The sequence below is a fragment of the Vulpes vulpes genome, chromosome 13 (assembly GCF_048418805.1).
Source record: "Vulpes vulpes isolate BD-2025 chromosome 13, VulVul3, whole genome shotgun sequence".
Classification (NCBI taxonomy): domain Eukaryota; kingdom Metazoa; phylum Chordata; class Mammalia; order Carnivora; family Canidae; genus Vulpes; species Vulpes vulpes.
In genome coordinates, this window is record NC_132792.1 from 93,275,727 (window position 1) to 93,290,289 (window position 14,563).

Here is a 14,563-nt window from a genome sequence, read left to right on the forward strand (position 1 = left end):
ATAAAATCTTTAAAAAAAAAAAAAAGAAAAGAAAATAGGGCGCCTGGGTGGCTCACTTGGTTAAGCATCTGACTTCGGCTCAGGTCATGATCTCAGTCCTGGGAGCACTGGGCTCCCTGCTCAGTAAGGAGCCTGCTTCTCCCTCTCCCTCTACCCTCTATTCATGTGTGCGCGTGCTCTCTCTCTCTCTAATAAAGAAATAAGTAAAATCTTTTTTAAAAAAAGAAAATATAAAACAGTTGTGAGAAATTTTAAGATCTAAATAATGAAGAAGTATATGCCATCCTTATAAACTAGAAGACTCTGTATTTTTTTTTTTTTCAGGGACAGAGAGAACAGGGGAGGGGGAAAGGGAGAGAATCCCTAGCGGGCTCTATATCCAGCATTGATCCCAATGTGGGGCTCACACAACCTTGAGACCATCACCTGAGCTGAAATCAAGAGTCAGATGTTTAACTGACTGAGCCACTCAGGCACCCCTAGAAAACTCAATATTAAGATGTCCCAATTTGGGTGCTCACTTTGGCAGCACATATACTAAAGATGCCCCAATTTTGGGGTGCCTACATGGCTCAGTCAGTTAAGCATCCAACTCTTGATTTTGGCTCATGTCATAATCTCAGGGCTATGAAATTAAGCCCTGCATCATGCTCCTCAGTAAGTGTGAAACCTTAAGATTCTCTCTCTCTCCCCGCACACCCACCCCCCACTCATGCACACAAGCTCTCTCACAAAATAATAAAATTTTTCAAAATTAAAAAAAAGATGTCCCAATTTGATATATAGTATCAGTGTAATTCTAATCAAAATCCCAGCAGATTCTTTTGTAGAAAATAATAAGCAGAGGGTGGTCCAGGTGGCTCAGCGGTTTAGCACCACCTTCAGCCCGGAGCATGATCCTGGAGACACAGGATCAAGTCCCACATCAGGCTCCCTGCATGGAGCCTGCTTCTCCCTCTGCCTGTGTCTCTGCCTCTCTCTCTCTCTGTGTCTCTCCTGAATAAATAAATAAAATCTTTAAAATAATAATAATAATAAGCAGAATCTAAAATGTGCAAAGGACATGCAAAGATCTTAAAATAGCCAACAGTTTTGAAAAAGAACAATCAGACTCATACTACTTGATTTCAAGTCTTGAATAATCAAGACAGTGGAGACTGGGGACTGGTGTAAAGGTACATATACAAATCAACAGGAGAGAACAGAATCCAGAAATACACTTACATGTGCTCACACAACTGAATACTCATAGGAAAAGAAATAAACCTCAATCATTACTTAACAACAAATATAAGAGTCTACTCAAAACAGATGATATACCTAAATATAAAAGCTAAAATTTGTAAAAGTTTTAGAAAACAGAAAGTCTCTTGTGACCTTGACACAAGCAAAGATTTCCTAGATGGGATGCGAAGAGTCAAAACCATTAAAGAAACTGATTATACTTCAACAAAATTTAAAACTTCTACTCAACAAAACATATTAAAAAGACTAAAAAACCAAAAACTGAGAGAAAATATCATGGCACATATATCCCACAAAAGACTTGATTCCAGTATATATTCTTTATATGCAATTAAATGCAATTAAGAAAATAATCCAATTAAAAATAGGTACGCCTGGGTCGCTCAGTGGTTAAGCATCTGTCTTCAGTCCAGGGTGTGATCCTGGAAAGCTGGGATAGAGTCCCACATCGGGCTCCCTGCATGGAGCCTGCTTCTCCCTCTGCCTCTGCCTGTGTCTCTGCCTCTCTCTCTGTGTCTCTCATGAATAAATAAATAAAATCTTAAAAATAAATAAATAAAAATAAAAACAGGTAAAGATCTGAATCGGTGTTTCACAAAAAGAAGATAAAGAAGTTGCCAATAAGCTCGGAAAAGTGTTCAATATCATCGGTCATCAGATAAATGTAAACTAAAACCACAAGAAAGTATCACTACACACCCACTAGAATGGCTAAAAGAAAAATGACTAACAACAATCAAATGCTGTGATGGTATAGAACAATTACAACTATCGTATACTGTTCATAAGAATGTAGAATGGCTTAACAACCACTTTGAAAAGTATATTTGGCAGTTTCTTACAAAGTTAAACATATACTTAACCATATGACCCAGCAATTTCACTCACAGGTTATTTACTCAAGAAAAATAAAAACATGCATCTACAAATATGAAGGTTCCCAGCAGTTCTGTTCATAATAATCGAAAAGTAGAAACACAAATATCCATCAACAGATGAACAGATACATACAGACACACACACACACAACCACAAATAAAAGGGACCAAAATTCTACAATGAGCCAAACTACCCAAATATGTAATTGTAGTCTCAAAAAAGAGAGAGAAGGGCACACAATAAACATAATAGCTAAATTTTTTCCAAATTTAAGAAAAACTGTAAACAGACAAATCTAAGAAGTTCAAACAGAATAAACACAAAGAAAACCTCTCCAAAACATAGTTAAATTGCTTAAAAGCAACAATGAGAAAAATCTTAAAAGCATCAAGAGAAACAGGATACATTATGTGCAAAGCAACAAAGAATGACAACTATGCAAATCAGAAGACATTTTTCATGTATTGAAAGAAAAAGTATTAATCTAGAATTCTACATCTATCAAAAATGTTTCTCAAAAATAAAGGTGAAATAAAGAGCTTTTCAGAAAAACACAAGCAGAGAAAATTCACAGATATGCTCTGCAAGAAATGTATAAATTCTCTAGGCAAAAGAAAATGTTATCTGGGACTCCTGGGTCACTCAGCAGTTGAGCCACTGCCTTCGGTTCACAGGGCATGATCCTGGGTCTGGGGATTGAGTCCCACATCAGGCTGGAGTCTGCTTCTCTCTCTGCCTATGTCTCTGCCTCTCTCTGTGTCTCTCTCAATAAAGAGACAGAGACAGAGAGGAAAGAAAAAGAAAAAGAAAAAAAAGAAAAAGAAAAAGAAAAAGAAAAAGAAAAAGAAAAAGAAAAAGAAAAAGAAAATGATATCTGATGAAAAATTTATATTTGATCCAAAGGAAGAATCCCAAAAATAGTAATAATGAGTTGCAAACATTTTTAATCTCTTTAAATGACTACGTAAAGCAAAAATAGGAACCTAGTATAAGATTTCTAAGATGTGGAAGTAAACTATACGACAATAGCACCAAAGACCAGGGAAATGGAAGTATACTATTTTAATAATCTTATCCTATACCTGAAGTCATTGTTATTTAAGGCAGAGGATGATAAGTTAAAGATACATAATATAAATCCTAGAGCAGCAGTTCAAAGACATCATCTTAAGACTCTTTATTCCAAGAGTCAGCAAACTTTTCTTATTAAGACCATATAATAAATACTTCAGGCTTTCTGAGCCATATACAGTCCATAAAAAGGAGTTAATAAATGTCAGAGGACCAAAATAATATTGGTATGTTATGAGACCACAACAGAATCAAATTAGAAATAAAGAACAGAAATATATTACAAAAAGCCCCAAATAACAATAACAACATAGTTCTAAACAATCCATGGGTCAAAAAAAACAAACAAAAAAATCACAACATAAATATTTAACTGCATAATAAAAACACAGCATATCAAAACTTGTGGATACAACTACAAATGATTAAAGAGAAAGTAATAATTTTAAGTGTCTACATAAGGAAAGAAAAGTAAAAAAAAAATCATGATTTAAGTACACACATTAAAAAGCAAGAAAATGAAGCAATTTATACCCAAAGCAGAAAAAGAGGAAATAATTTAGAGTAGGTATCCGTAAAATAGAAAATGGGTAATATATAAAGTCAACAAAGTAAAAAGTTGTAAAGACTAATTGATAAATTCTTTTTTTTTAAGATTTTATTTATTTATTTTTGAGACACACACAGAGAGGCAGAGACACAGGCAGAGGGAGAAGCAGGCTCCATGCAGGGAGCCCGATGCAGGACTTGATCCCAGGACTCCAGGATCACATCCTGGGCTGAAGGCAGACGCCCAACTACTGAGCCAGCCAGGGATACCGATAAATTCTTAATAGATAAATACTGACCAAAAACAAAACAAAACACCAAAGACATAACACTATTGGGAATAAAGGGGGGGGGTGGCGGGAGAACATCAACAAATAAAGGCAACATAAAAAGAATTTTAAAGAGTATCTGGGGGATGCCTTGGTGGCTCAGCAATTGAGCGTCTGCCTTCTGCTCAGAGCGTGATCTTGGAATGCCTCGATTGAGTCCCACATCGGGCTCCCTGCATGGAGCCTGCTTGTCCCTCTGCCTATATCTCTGGCTCTCTGTCTCTCATGAATAAATAGATAAAATCTTAAAAAAAAAAAAAAAAAAAAGAATATCTTGGATATTATGAACAATTTTATGCCAATAAATTCAATATATTTAAACAAATTTTCTCAAAAGAGAAAACTCACCAAAACTGACATTAAAAAACAGAAAATCAGGGAAGCCCAGGTGGCTCAGTGGTTTAGCACCGCCTTCAGCCCAGAGCATGATCCTGGAGACCCTGGATCGAGTCCCATGTCGGGCTCCCTGCATGGAGCCTGCTTCTCCCTCTACCTGTGTCCCTGCCTCTCTCTCTCTGTCTCTCTCATGAATAAATAAATACAATCTTTAAAAAAACAAAATCGGGATGCCTGGGTGGCTCAGCGGTTGAGCATCTGCCTTGGCTCAGGGCATGACCCCGGAGTCCTGGAATCGAGTCCCACATCAGGCTCCATATGAGGAGCCTGCTTCTCTCTCTGCCTGTGTCTCTCCCTTTCTCTGTCTCATGAATAAATAAATAAAATAAAATAAAAATATTTAAAAAAAATAAAAACATCTAAATACTTTGTATCTATTAAAGAAATTGAATTATCAGTCAAATTCCCATAAAGAAAATCCAGGTCCAGATAAAATTCACTGGTAAATTATTTCAAGTATTTACAGAAATAATACCAATTTTACACAAACTCATTCAGAAAAGAAAGGGTAATATGTCCCCAAATAAAAATACTAATATCCCTCAAGAATATATATACAAATTACCTTTTTTTAAAAAAGGTGAAAATTCAATCTAGCAATACATAAATGAGATAAATAAATCATGACTCAAGGGGATTGTCCCAGTTCTCAAAGTGTTTGTGGACCACTACTGATCTCTGAAATTCTTTCACAGAGCAAACAAGATGAAAACTATTTTCATAATACTAAAATGTGATTGTCCCTTTTTCACTGTGCTGACATCTGCACTAATGGTGGTAAATCACTAGAGGCCAAAATATTAACAATATTGAACTCTGATAGTAAAGTAATGCTATCAAATGAACTGTTAAAAATTATTAATTTTCTTAAATCTCAACCTTTGAATACATTTCTTTTTGATACTCTGTTGAAATCAACAGAATTTGTATGAAATAGGAAGCACTCGTTAAAAAAGAAAAAAAAGAAAAACTTACTTGTCCTTCAAGATCCTACCAAGATCTCCTTTGGTAGGTATTTGAATAAACTGTGGTACATCCAGAAAATGGACTATATTCAGCACTAAAAAGAACTGAACTACTACTAAAGCCATTTAAAAGAGATGGAGGGGGCAGCCCGAGTGGCTCAGGGGTTTAGTGCCGCCTTCAGCCCAGGGTGTGATCCTGGAGACCCGGGATCGAGTCCCATGTCAGACTCCCTGCATGGAGCCTGCTTCTCCCTTTGCCTGTGTCTCTGCCCCCACCCCCTCTCTGTGTCTCTCATGAATAAATAAATAAAATCTTTCAAATAAATAAATAAAAGACATGGGAGAACTTAGATGCATACTAAGTAAAAAAAAGTCAATCAAGGGACACCTGGGTGGCTCAGTGGTTAAACGTCTGTCTTCCGCTCTGGGCGTGATCCCGGATTCCAGGATCCGGTCCCGCATCGGGCTCCCTGTGGGGAACCCACTTCTCCCTTTACCTATGTCTCTGATCTTTCTCTTTTCTCTTCTTTTCTTTCTTTTCTCTTCTTTTCTCTTCTTTTCTCTTCCTTTCTTTCTTTCTTTCTTTCTTTTTCAAAGATTTTATTTATTTATTCATGGCAGACACAGAGAGAGAGAGGCAGAGATACAGGCAGAGGGAGAAGCAGGCTCCACTCTGATGTGGGACTCGATCCCGGGTCTCCAGGATCACACCCCGGGCTGAAGGAGGCACTAAACCACTGGGCCACCGGGGCTGCCCTCTTTTCTTTTCTTTTCTCTTTTCTTTTCGTCTGTCTCTCACGAATAAATAAAATCTTTTTTAAAAAATTTTTAAAAAGAAAAGGAAAAAGTCAATCTGAAAAGGACATATACTGTAGGATTTCAATTACATGACATTCTGGAAAGAGGTGAAAACAATGAATACAGTAAAAATATGGATGGTTTTCAGGGGGTTCAAGGGATGAATAAGCAGAGCATACAGAATTTTGGGGCCAATAAGACTCCTCTGTTTGACACTTTAATGGTGAATACATCATTGTATGTCTTCATACATTTGTCCAAACCCACAGAATGTACAATACCAAGAGTGAATCCTAATGTAAACCATGGACTGGTTTACACTGGGCAACAATGATGTGTCAATGTAAGTTCATCAATTATAACAAATGTGCCATCCTGGTAGGGGATGCTGGCAATGGAGGAGGCTCTGCATGTGTGGGGTAGAGGATATATAGGAAAGCTCTGTTTCTTCCACTCAGTTTTTGCTGTGATCCTAAAACTGTTCTGAAAAATAAAGTCTATGGGGCTCAGTTGGGTAAGCATCTGCCTTGGGCTCAGGTCATGAACCCAGAGTCCTTAGATTTAGTTCTACAAGGGGCTCCCTGCTCTGAGGGGAGTCCTGCTTTTCCCTCTCCCTCTGCTACTCGTGCTCTCATTTACTCACTCTCTCAAATAAATAAAATCTTAAAAAAAAAGTCTCTTAAAAAACTATCAGTGGGGCACCTGGGTAGCTCAGTCAAACTGTCCAACTCTTGATTTCGGCCCAGGTCATGATCTCAGGATGGTGAGACTGAGACGTGCGTCAGGCTCCTGCTGGGCAGAGTCTGCTTAAGATTCTCTCTCTTTCTCTCTCCTCTCTGCCCCTACCCCCATCCCTCTAAAAAAAAAAAAAAAAGTGTGTGTGTGTGTGTATCTATAGAAATAACACATCTGCATACCAAAGTATGATCATTTTCTTCAGGATAAGCTTGTGTAAATGTCTGAGTTGCAAAGTGGACTAGTTGCTTTTTCAATGACTATTATCTTTACTTAAAACTACTACAAATTATGGGTTTTACACTCAAATATTTGGCCAACATTTTCTCAAAAATAAATGGAGTCTGCTGCCTTAAGAAAAACAACTGACTATATATAGTTAATTGCCAATGACAAAATTAGAGCTTTCAAGTGAAAATTAGCATTTTATATCTGTCATTATGTACTTGTTATCTTTCCAGTTACAAATAGATTTTCATGTACGAAGGTCACTGATGTGATTTCTACCACAAACTAACCAATAATAAGCTATTATATGTTGAGTTTGAGTGTACTATGAAAGAAGAATGTTTACAATTTTATCCAAAAAGATGTATCCCATTCCCAACTATTTAACTGTGTGAAGGCAAATTTCTTATATGTACCTCAACTAAAACAGCGTATTACAACAGATTGAATGCAAAGACAAATATGAGACTTCAAACATCTTCTTTAATAGAAGCTAGGTTTTCAAGAGATTTGTGAAAATACAGAACACTGCCAGTCCTTCACAATATTTTTTGGAAAACATTTAAAAATATAAAATTAACATGTAACAGGTTTGTCATTGTTATTTCTAAATAAATAGGTTTTTTTAAATTCCAGTTTTAATTTCTAATAGGATAAATATCAATAGATATAACATATAGATGAAACTCTTCGGGGTTTAAAAATAGTAATCTTTAGGAATATAAATGGGCCTGCAAAAACCAAAAAACTTGAGAGCTGCACATCCCAGGAATACAATGTTTAACAATTAAAAATTAATGAGACTGGGACACCTGGGTGGCTCAGCAGTTAAGCGTCTGCCTTTGGCTCAGGGCGTGATCCTGGAGTCCCAGGATCGAGTTCCACATCGGGCTTCCTGCACAGAGCCTGCTTCTCCCTCTATCTATGTCTCTGCCTCTCTGTGTGTGTGTGTGTGTCTCTCATGAATAAATAAAATCTTTAAAAAAAAATTGAGACTAACCAGATTATCAGAATAAAGTAAGAAAATCATACGATCTTCTTAATAAAATTCAACTTCCATTCATAATTTAAAAGGTCTTAGTGAACAAGCTAGGATAAGACAAAGATGCCCATTCTCACCACTTTCTATTCAACACTATATTAGAAGTTCTAGCCCACGGAATTAAGGCAATAAAAAGAAACAGAAGTCATAAAGATTGAAAAGGAAGAAGAAAAATTCCTCTAAAATCTGCAAATGCAAATAACAAGATCATGTACATAAAAAATGCCCAATGGAATCTAAAAAATAACTAATGAAACTATTAAGTGAATTTAGCAAGGTCACAAGATGAAAAACTACATGTTTATAATCTACCCATAAACACTGGAAAACAAATTTTTTTTAAAATACTATTTTCAACAGCCTGAAATCTTAAGTTCAGAGAATCTAACAAAAACCACAGAGATCCTACACTAAGAAGCTACAAAACCCACCTAAGAGAAATCAAGACCTAAATAGAGTACATCATATTTAAGGATTTTAATACTCAATACTGTTAAGATGCCCATTTTCCGCAAACTAACCAAACAATACAATCTCATAATTCCAGGAGTCCATTTGTAAAAACTGACAGACTTATTCTGAAGTTATAAGGAAATGCAAAGGAGCTAAAACAGCTACAATATTCTTGCAGAAGTTGGAGAACCTATACTATGTTATTTGAAGACTTACTATAAAGCTTTAATAACTAAGACCATGGGTACCAGCATAAGTTATAATCAAATATATCAATGAAATAGGAGTCCAAAAATAAACCTACATATAATGGATTTTCAAGAAAGACTCCAAAGTAAGTCAATGGGAAAAGGAAAGTATTTTCAATAGATACCAATGAAACAACTGGATACATATATGGAAAAAAAAAGCATTTGGAATGCATTTGTGTGTAATAATTAAGAAACTGAATTATAGGGCGCCTAGGTGGCTCAGTTAGCATCTGCCTTTGGCTCAAGTTGTGATCCCAGGGTCCTGGGATCAAGCCCCACATTGGGGTCCCTGCTCAGTGGAGGGCCTGCTTCTCCCTCTCCTGCTCCCCCTGCTTGTGCTGTCAGATAAATAAAATGCTAAAAAAAAAGAAAAAAAGAATGAAACTGAATTGTAACAAGGGCTCTTATAATAATACTTACATTTTTTATTTTGAGGTTTCCCCAATCATCATCCTGTTTTAAAAACAAATGAAAAACATTTAACTCCTGTATAATTTGAACATATTCTAATAATCAACTAATTTTAAACTACTCCAAAACAGAATAAATTTTTTCTGGAGGCAGATTTTACTTAAGATTACTATAATCAAAAGTATTTTTTCAAATGGAGTCTTAAAGCCGGTAGGTCTAACAAAAGCCTAAACTACAAAAGACAATCTAAAAGACAACTTGACAGTACCAAAAAGACTAAAAAACACCTGAATGATGACAGATACTAACTTTTTGCATATTTGTTACATGTATGGAACCAGCAAAGCTAATAATCAGCTTATGTGACAGGAATGAAGAGTAACCTGTGAAATAGGTCTACATAATTAGAATTATATAATTTATTGTCCAAAGCAGGAGATTCTTGAGAATGAAAGTGCTATTAAAAATTATACTAGGACTACCAGAGGCAAACTAACCCTTAATAACTTTTCTTAAGTCCACAAACGTTTTTCAAGTCTTAAATTTCACATTAAGCAATTAAATACTTTTTCAATTGTTTCAATTGAAACAATTTTTAATGTCATGATTAGCCCACAGGTATCTTGGAATACTGCAGCTAAGCTCTCTCCCTTCACAGGATGTCATTTCCATATTATTCCTTCCTTTATACAGATGATGCCAGGCACCCAATATCCTCCTCTTTGGTGGTGCCACTAATTATTTCTTTGGACATGCTGCTTCAAAGTGCAACAGTAACTTCCTAAATGTCCTTCTCAGTTTAAGGGCCATTACTACTAATTGTAAGAAATGATAACTATATATGCTCACTAAGATCACTTACTTATCTGAGGGTACACAAAAATGAAAAATGAACCGAGATCTGCTTGATTTTGTATATTGCATGCTCTTCTGGTGCCTTGCTATAGGTTACCTAAATCTCTGATGCTAAGCTTTCTCATTTATGAAATCATAGAATATATTTACTCTCCTCATTTTAAGAATACATACAATTGGGAATTAATGAAAATAAAAGTCTGGCACAGATTATTCATTAAGTGATAGCTATTTAGTAGTCAGTTTCATTTAATTACCATCTTTCTGTAATTCTCCATAGTACACCACCAATATACAGCTCATCACAAATTGGGCTATCAAGTTTCGAATGACTGAACACTCATATTGCACCTTGGAGGGGAAATAATGTGTTCTTTACCAACATTAGTTTTACTGCCCAGCTGAGGGGCAACCAAGCCATATCTCTAAAGCTAACAACTGCTCTTTGGCATTTCATATCTAACTCTTGAGGATAATATTTTTTAAAACTATACTTCCACCATATTACAAACAACAATAATACTTGCATCTTTTTGTGGCCTGTCACCAGTGATGCCAGTAAGCTTAGATTCCTACCTGTAGTTGATGTGACCATTCCATGGAACTAAAGGAAAAGTAATGTTCTCTCTTTTTAAACAAAAATTTTTTCTCCCACTTCCAAACAGGTTTTAAACAGTGATTATTCCTAAGCAATAGCTTTTTTTTAATGCACAGAATATTAAACAGGCTAAAAGAAAAAATTAACAGTTTTCCAGTATTCCAGAGCCAGTGCTTTGGTAAAGATGTTGAAATATTTTGAATTTCAATATTCAAATGCATGTAAAGAAATACCTGTTATAGTCTTTTTTTTTTATAGTCTTTTTTTTTAATCTACCATATTGTTCCATGTTTTAACAGAATATTTTCTTCACTCCATAAAAGAAAACTACTAAGGAGATAGATAGATTTTTGTATTAATCTAAACAAAATAAAATACTTTTAACACAGGAAAAAATTCCAAACAGAGACAAATGGAAAGTTCCTTACTCTTTTGACCCTAGGAATACTCACTGGATACAATGCATTTTAAAATGAAAATTTTAATGATGCTCTTATAATACAGTGTTTTGAAATGGCTACAATGTTCCTTCCTACACTAACATGAATAAGACAGTTATAAACTCAGACTATCTACTCTAGCCAAATAAAAAAATATCTCAACTGACACACTTTTTGGTGTTTGTTTCCACTAATTATATAGTAGTATATAATAAAAATTTGGACTACATTTTACCTTCAATGTTCCTCCTTTCACCATAACTTTCTGTCTGGCCGGTTGGACTCCAGTCAGTGCAAAAAGCTGAGCCTTAAACACCATTGGAGGTTCATCAGTGTTCAATTCTACACCTTCAAATTTTTCCTTTCCCCATTTCACGGTAACTGCAAGCAAAACCATAATTTTTTTCATTTATTAAAATAAAAAAACTTCAGACTTAGAAGATCCCTAGGGACCCATTATTTTGGCTTTCAAGAACTAGCTTATGCCATTCCTCTTTACATGCTCAAAATGCTTACCTAATCAGGACTAACTTGAACATAGAAGGTCCTCAATAAAATTTAATTCAATCTAACCCAGCTTATTTGATAAATAAAACTAAGCTTTATGAGATGATTGATTTACTAGTCACAAAACTAGTTAGTAAACATTCAAGTGTTCTGAATCCTACTCTAATAATCTCAACAAAATATCACTTTGGAATATTTCCCAGAATAAGGTTCACAGACTTCAAAATGTGTTTAAATAAATAATTATTAAAATCAGTACTTATTGGGGAATAGAAAGACTAAAGAAGTTAGAAAGATAACTTGAAAAAATAAAAAAAATTCTTGGAAAAATAAAGCATACTTAAAACAGGTTAAAGAATACAGATTCTGGATTATAAGAAGAATGGTTCCATGGGAAAATTGAAAGGTTTTGGTTCCTGAGCAAGAGGCAGTCAAATATTAAGAATCTAAAGATACAACTAAATAATTAAAAAACATAGAAATCCTACATCAGTCATTTGGATGGCTATTTAAAAAAAAAAAAAAAAATAGAGGGGATCCCTGGGTGGCTCAGTGGTTTGGCGCCTGCCTTTGGCCCAGGGCGCGATCCTGGGGACCCGGAGTCGAGTCCCGCATCGGGTTCCCGGCATGGAACCTGCTTCTTCCTCTGCCTGTGTCTCTGCCTCTCTCTCTTTCTCTCTATCATGAATAAATAAATAAATAAATCTTAAAAAAAAAAAAAAAAAAGGCAAGAAGAAAATACCAAGTACTGGTGAAGATGGAGAAAAACTGGAACCCTTGAGCATTCCTTATGGGAGTATGAAACAGCACAGCCACTGTGGAAAAAAGTATGGTGGTTCCTCAAAAAATTAAACTTACCATATGACTCAAAAATTCCATTTCTAAGTATACATTCAAAAGTGTTAAGCAGGGTCTCAAATATTTGTATACCCATGTTCATAGTGCATTACTCACAAGAGCCTAAAAGATGTGAGCGACCCAAGTTGTCCATCAACAGATAAACGGGTGAACAAAATGTGGTTCAGACATAAAATAGATCTTATTCAGCCTTAAAAAGTAACAAAATTCTTATACATGCTATACAACATAGATGAACCTTGGAGACATTATGCTAACCAAAATAAGCCAGATACAAAAAGACAAATTTTATTATTCCCCTTATGTAAGGTACCTACAGTAGTCAAATTCATAGAGACAAAAAGTGGAATGGTGGTTGTCAGGAGGCTGGGGGGAAGAGGATATGGAGAGTTATTGTTTTATGGGTACACAATTTCAGTGCAGGAACATGAACAAGTTCTGCAGGTGAATGCTGATGATGGTCACACAACAATATGAATGTACTTAATACCAAAAAATATAATTTTAAAATGCTTAAAATAGTACATTTCTGTTACGTATATTTTACCATATAATTAAAATTTCAATCGGCATCATAAAATAGCTAACTTTTGAAATCCATAAAAATAAGTAAATACAATATACATAGCTCGTTTCCACTGAAAACTTCGTATCTACTCAAATGAGAATCTCACAATTAGCTGTTTTCCTAATAACATCAAAATATGAAAAACTAATCCTTATTCCAAATCTCAATTCCTTCACTAGTTCAATTATTGTATTTAGCACTCATTAAGCCCAGAACAAGCTCTAGGAAGACTCCATGAACTTAGATTCTAATAAGAGAGGAAAGGGGCAGAAAAGGTCAAAATAATTAACAATACAATATAAATATTATAAATGCCATAGGATCACAGTGGAATGCTTCATGAGTGAAGGATTCCCTGGAAGAAGTGGTAACTTTGGGTTCTAATTATCAACATTGAGTTGAGTCTTAAAAAAAAAAAAAAATTTTTAGCCACTTAAAATATAAGCATATCTGAAAAAGATAAGAAAAACATCAAAAGCATAAAACTGCATTATGTGTTCTGAGATTTGAGTAATTCCCCGAGAGGAGACAAAGAGGCTGAAACTGGAAGGTTGGTCAAGGATCAAGTTAAGGAAGATAACAGAAGTCATGTTAAAACATACAGGAGGTTTTGGGCTTTGTGTTATAAAAATGCAAAATCTGTGAAAGGTTTTCATAAAGACCACCTTGGTCTGCTTTGAACATCAGATCACTCTTGCAACAGCTGGGAAAATGGGTCTGAAGTGGGCACAACTGTAATTCTGAAATAAACTAGAACAGAGAATAATACGAGCAAGAGACTAAACCAAAAGAGTATTAGAAATAATGAAGAGGAACCTATCTGAAACTGATTTAGTTAGCTGTGTCACCATGAGCAAGTTACTGAAACTTTCTGCTTACCCATCAAAGAGACTTGTACCAGTATCATAGGATTATGCTGAAGATTAAAAAAAAAGCAACATGTATAAAAACACTAGCTTTGTGCCAGGTATACAGGTGTTCACTTATTTTTACAGCACTTAACCGCATACAAACCTATTTAATTATCTGCTAAAACTCATGAAATGGTACCTGAAATACTCTCATTTTAATATAGGGGTTTTTGTAGAACCTGAAAACATAAATTCTCAATATGGAGAGGTCAAAGGAGGAAATCTTAAAAATCTACTCCAATTCTCTCATTTTGGAAATAAGGAAAAGATACGATTAAATATTTAAGATAGAACTTAATGTTAAGATAGATAGTTTGGGGAATATAAGTATTTTTTGAGGGGGAACAAAGAGAGGGGTTGGTGTTGTGAGTCCACCAGTGTGTTTAAGTCTAGCATACACTGGCATTTATCGCTATCAATTAATAACTCTTCCTTTCTACGTTGCGTAAATAGACCATTTCAAAGTACCATTCT

The 14,563-nt window shown here is 35.2% G+C and overlaps 1 protein-coding gene across 2 annotated transcripts in view; it reads right to left on the reverse strand.

Annotated features, from left to right (window-relative positions):
• USP14 (ubiquitin specific peptidase 14) overlaps positions 1-14,563 on the reverse strand; it is a 43,919-nt gene that overhangs the window by 27,957 nt on the left and 1,399 nt on the right. For both annotated transcript variants that reach the window (XM_072735055.1, XM_072735056.1), the window contains exons 2-3: positions 11,481-11,626; positions 9,362-9,394 (exon numbers count right to left, since the gene is read on the reverse strand). In XM_072735055.1, coding sequence (XP_072591156.1) covers positions 9,362-9,394; positions 11,481-11,626 — 179 coding nt within the window. The remainder of the gene's footprint in view (positions 1-9,361; positions 9,395-11,480; positions 11,627-14,563) is intronic.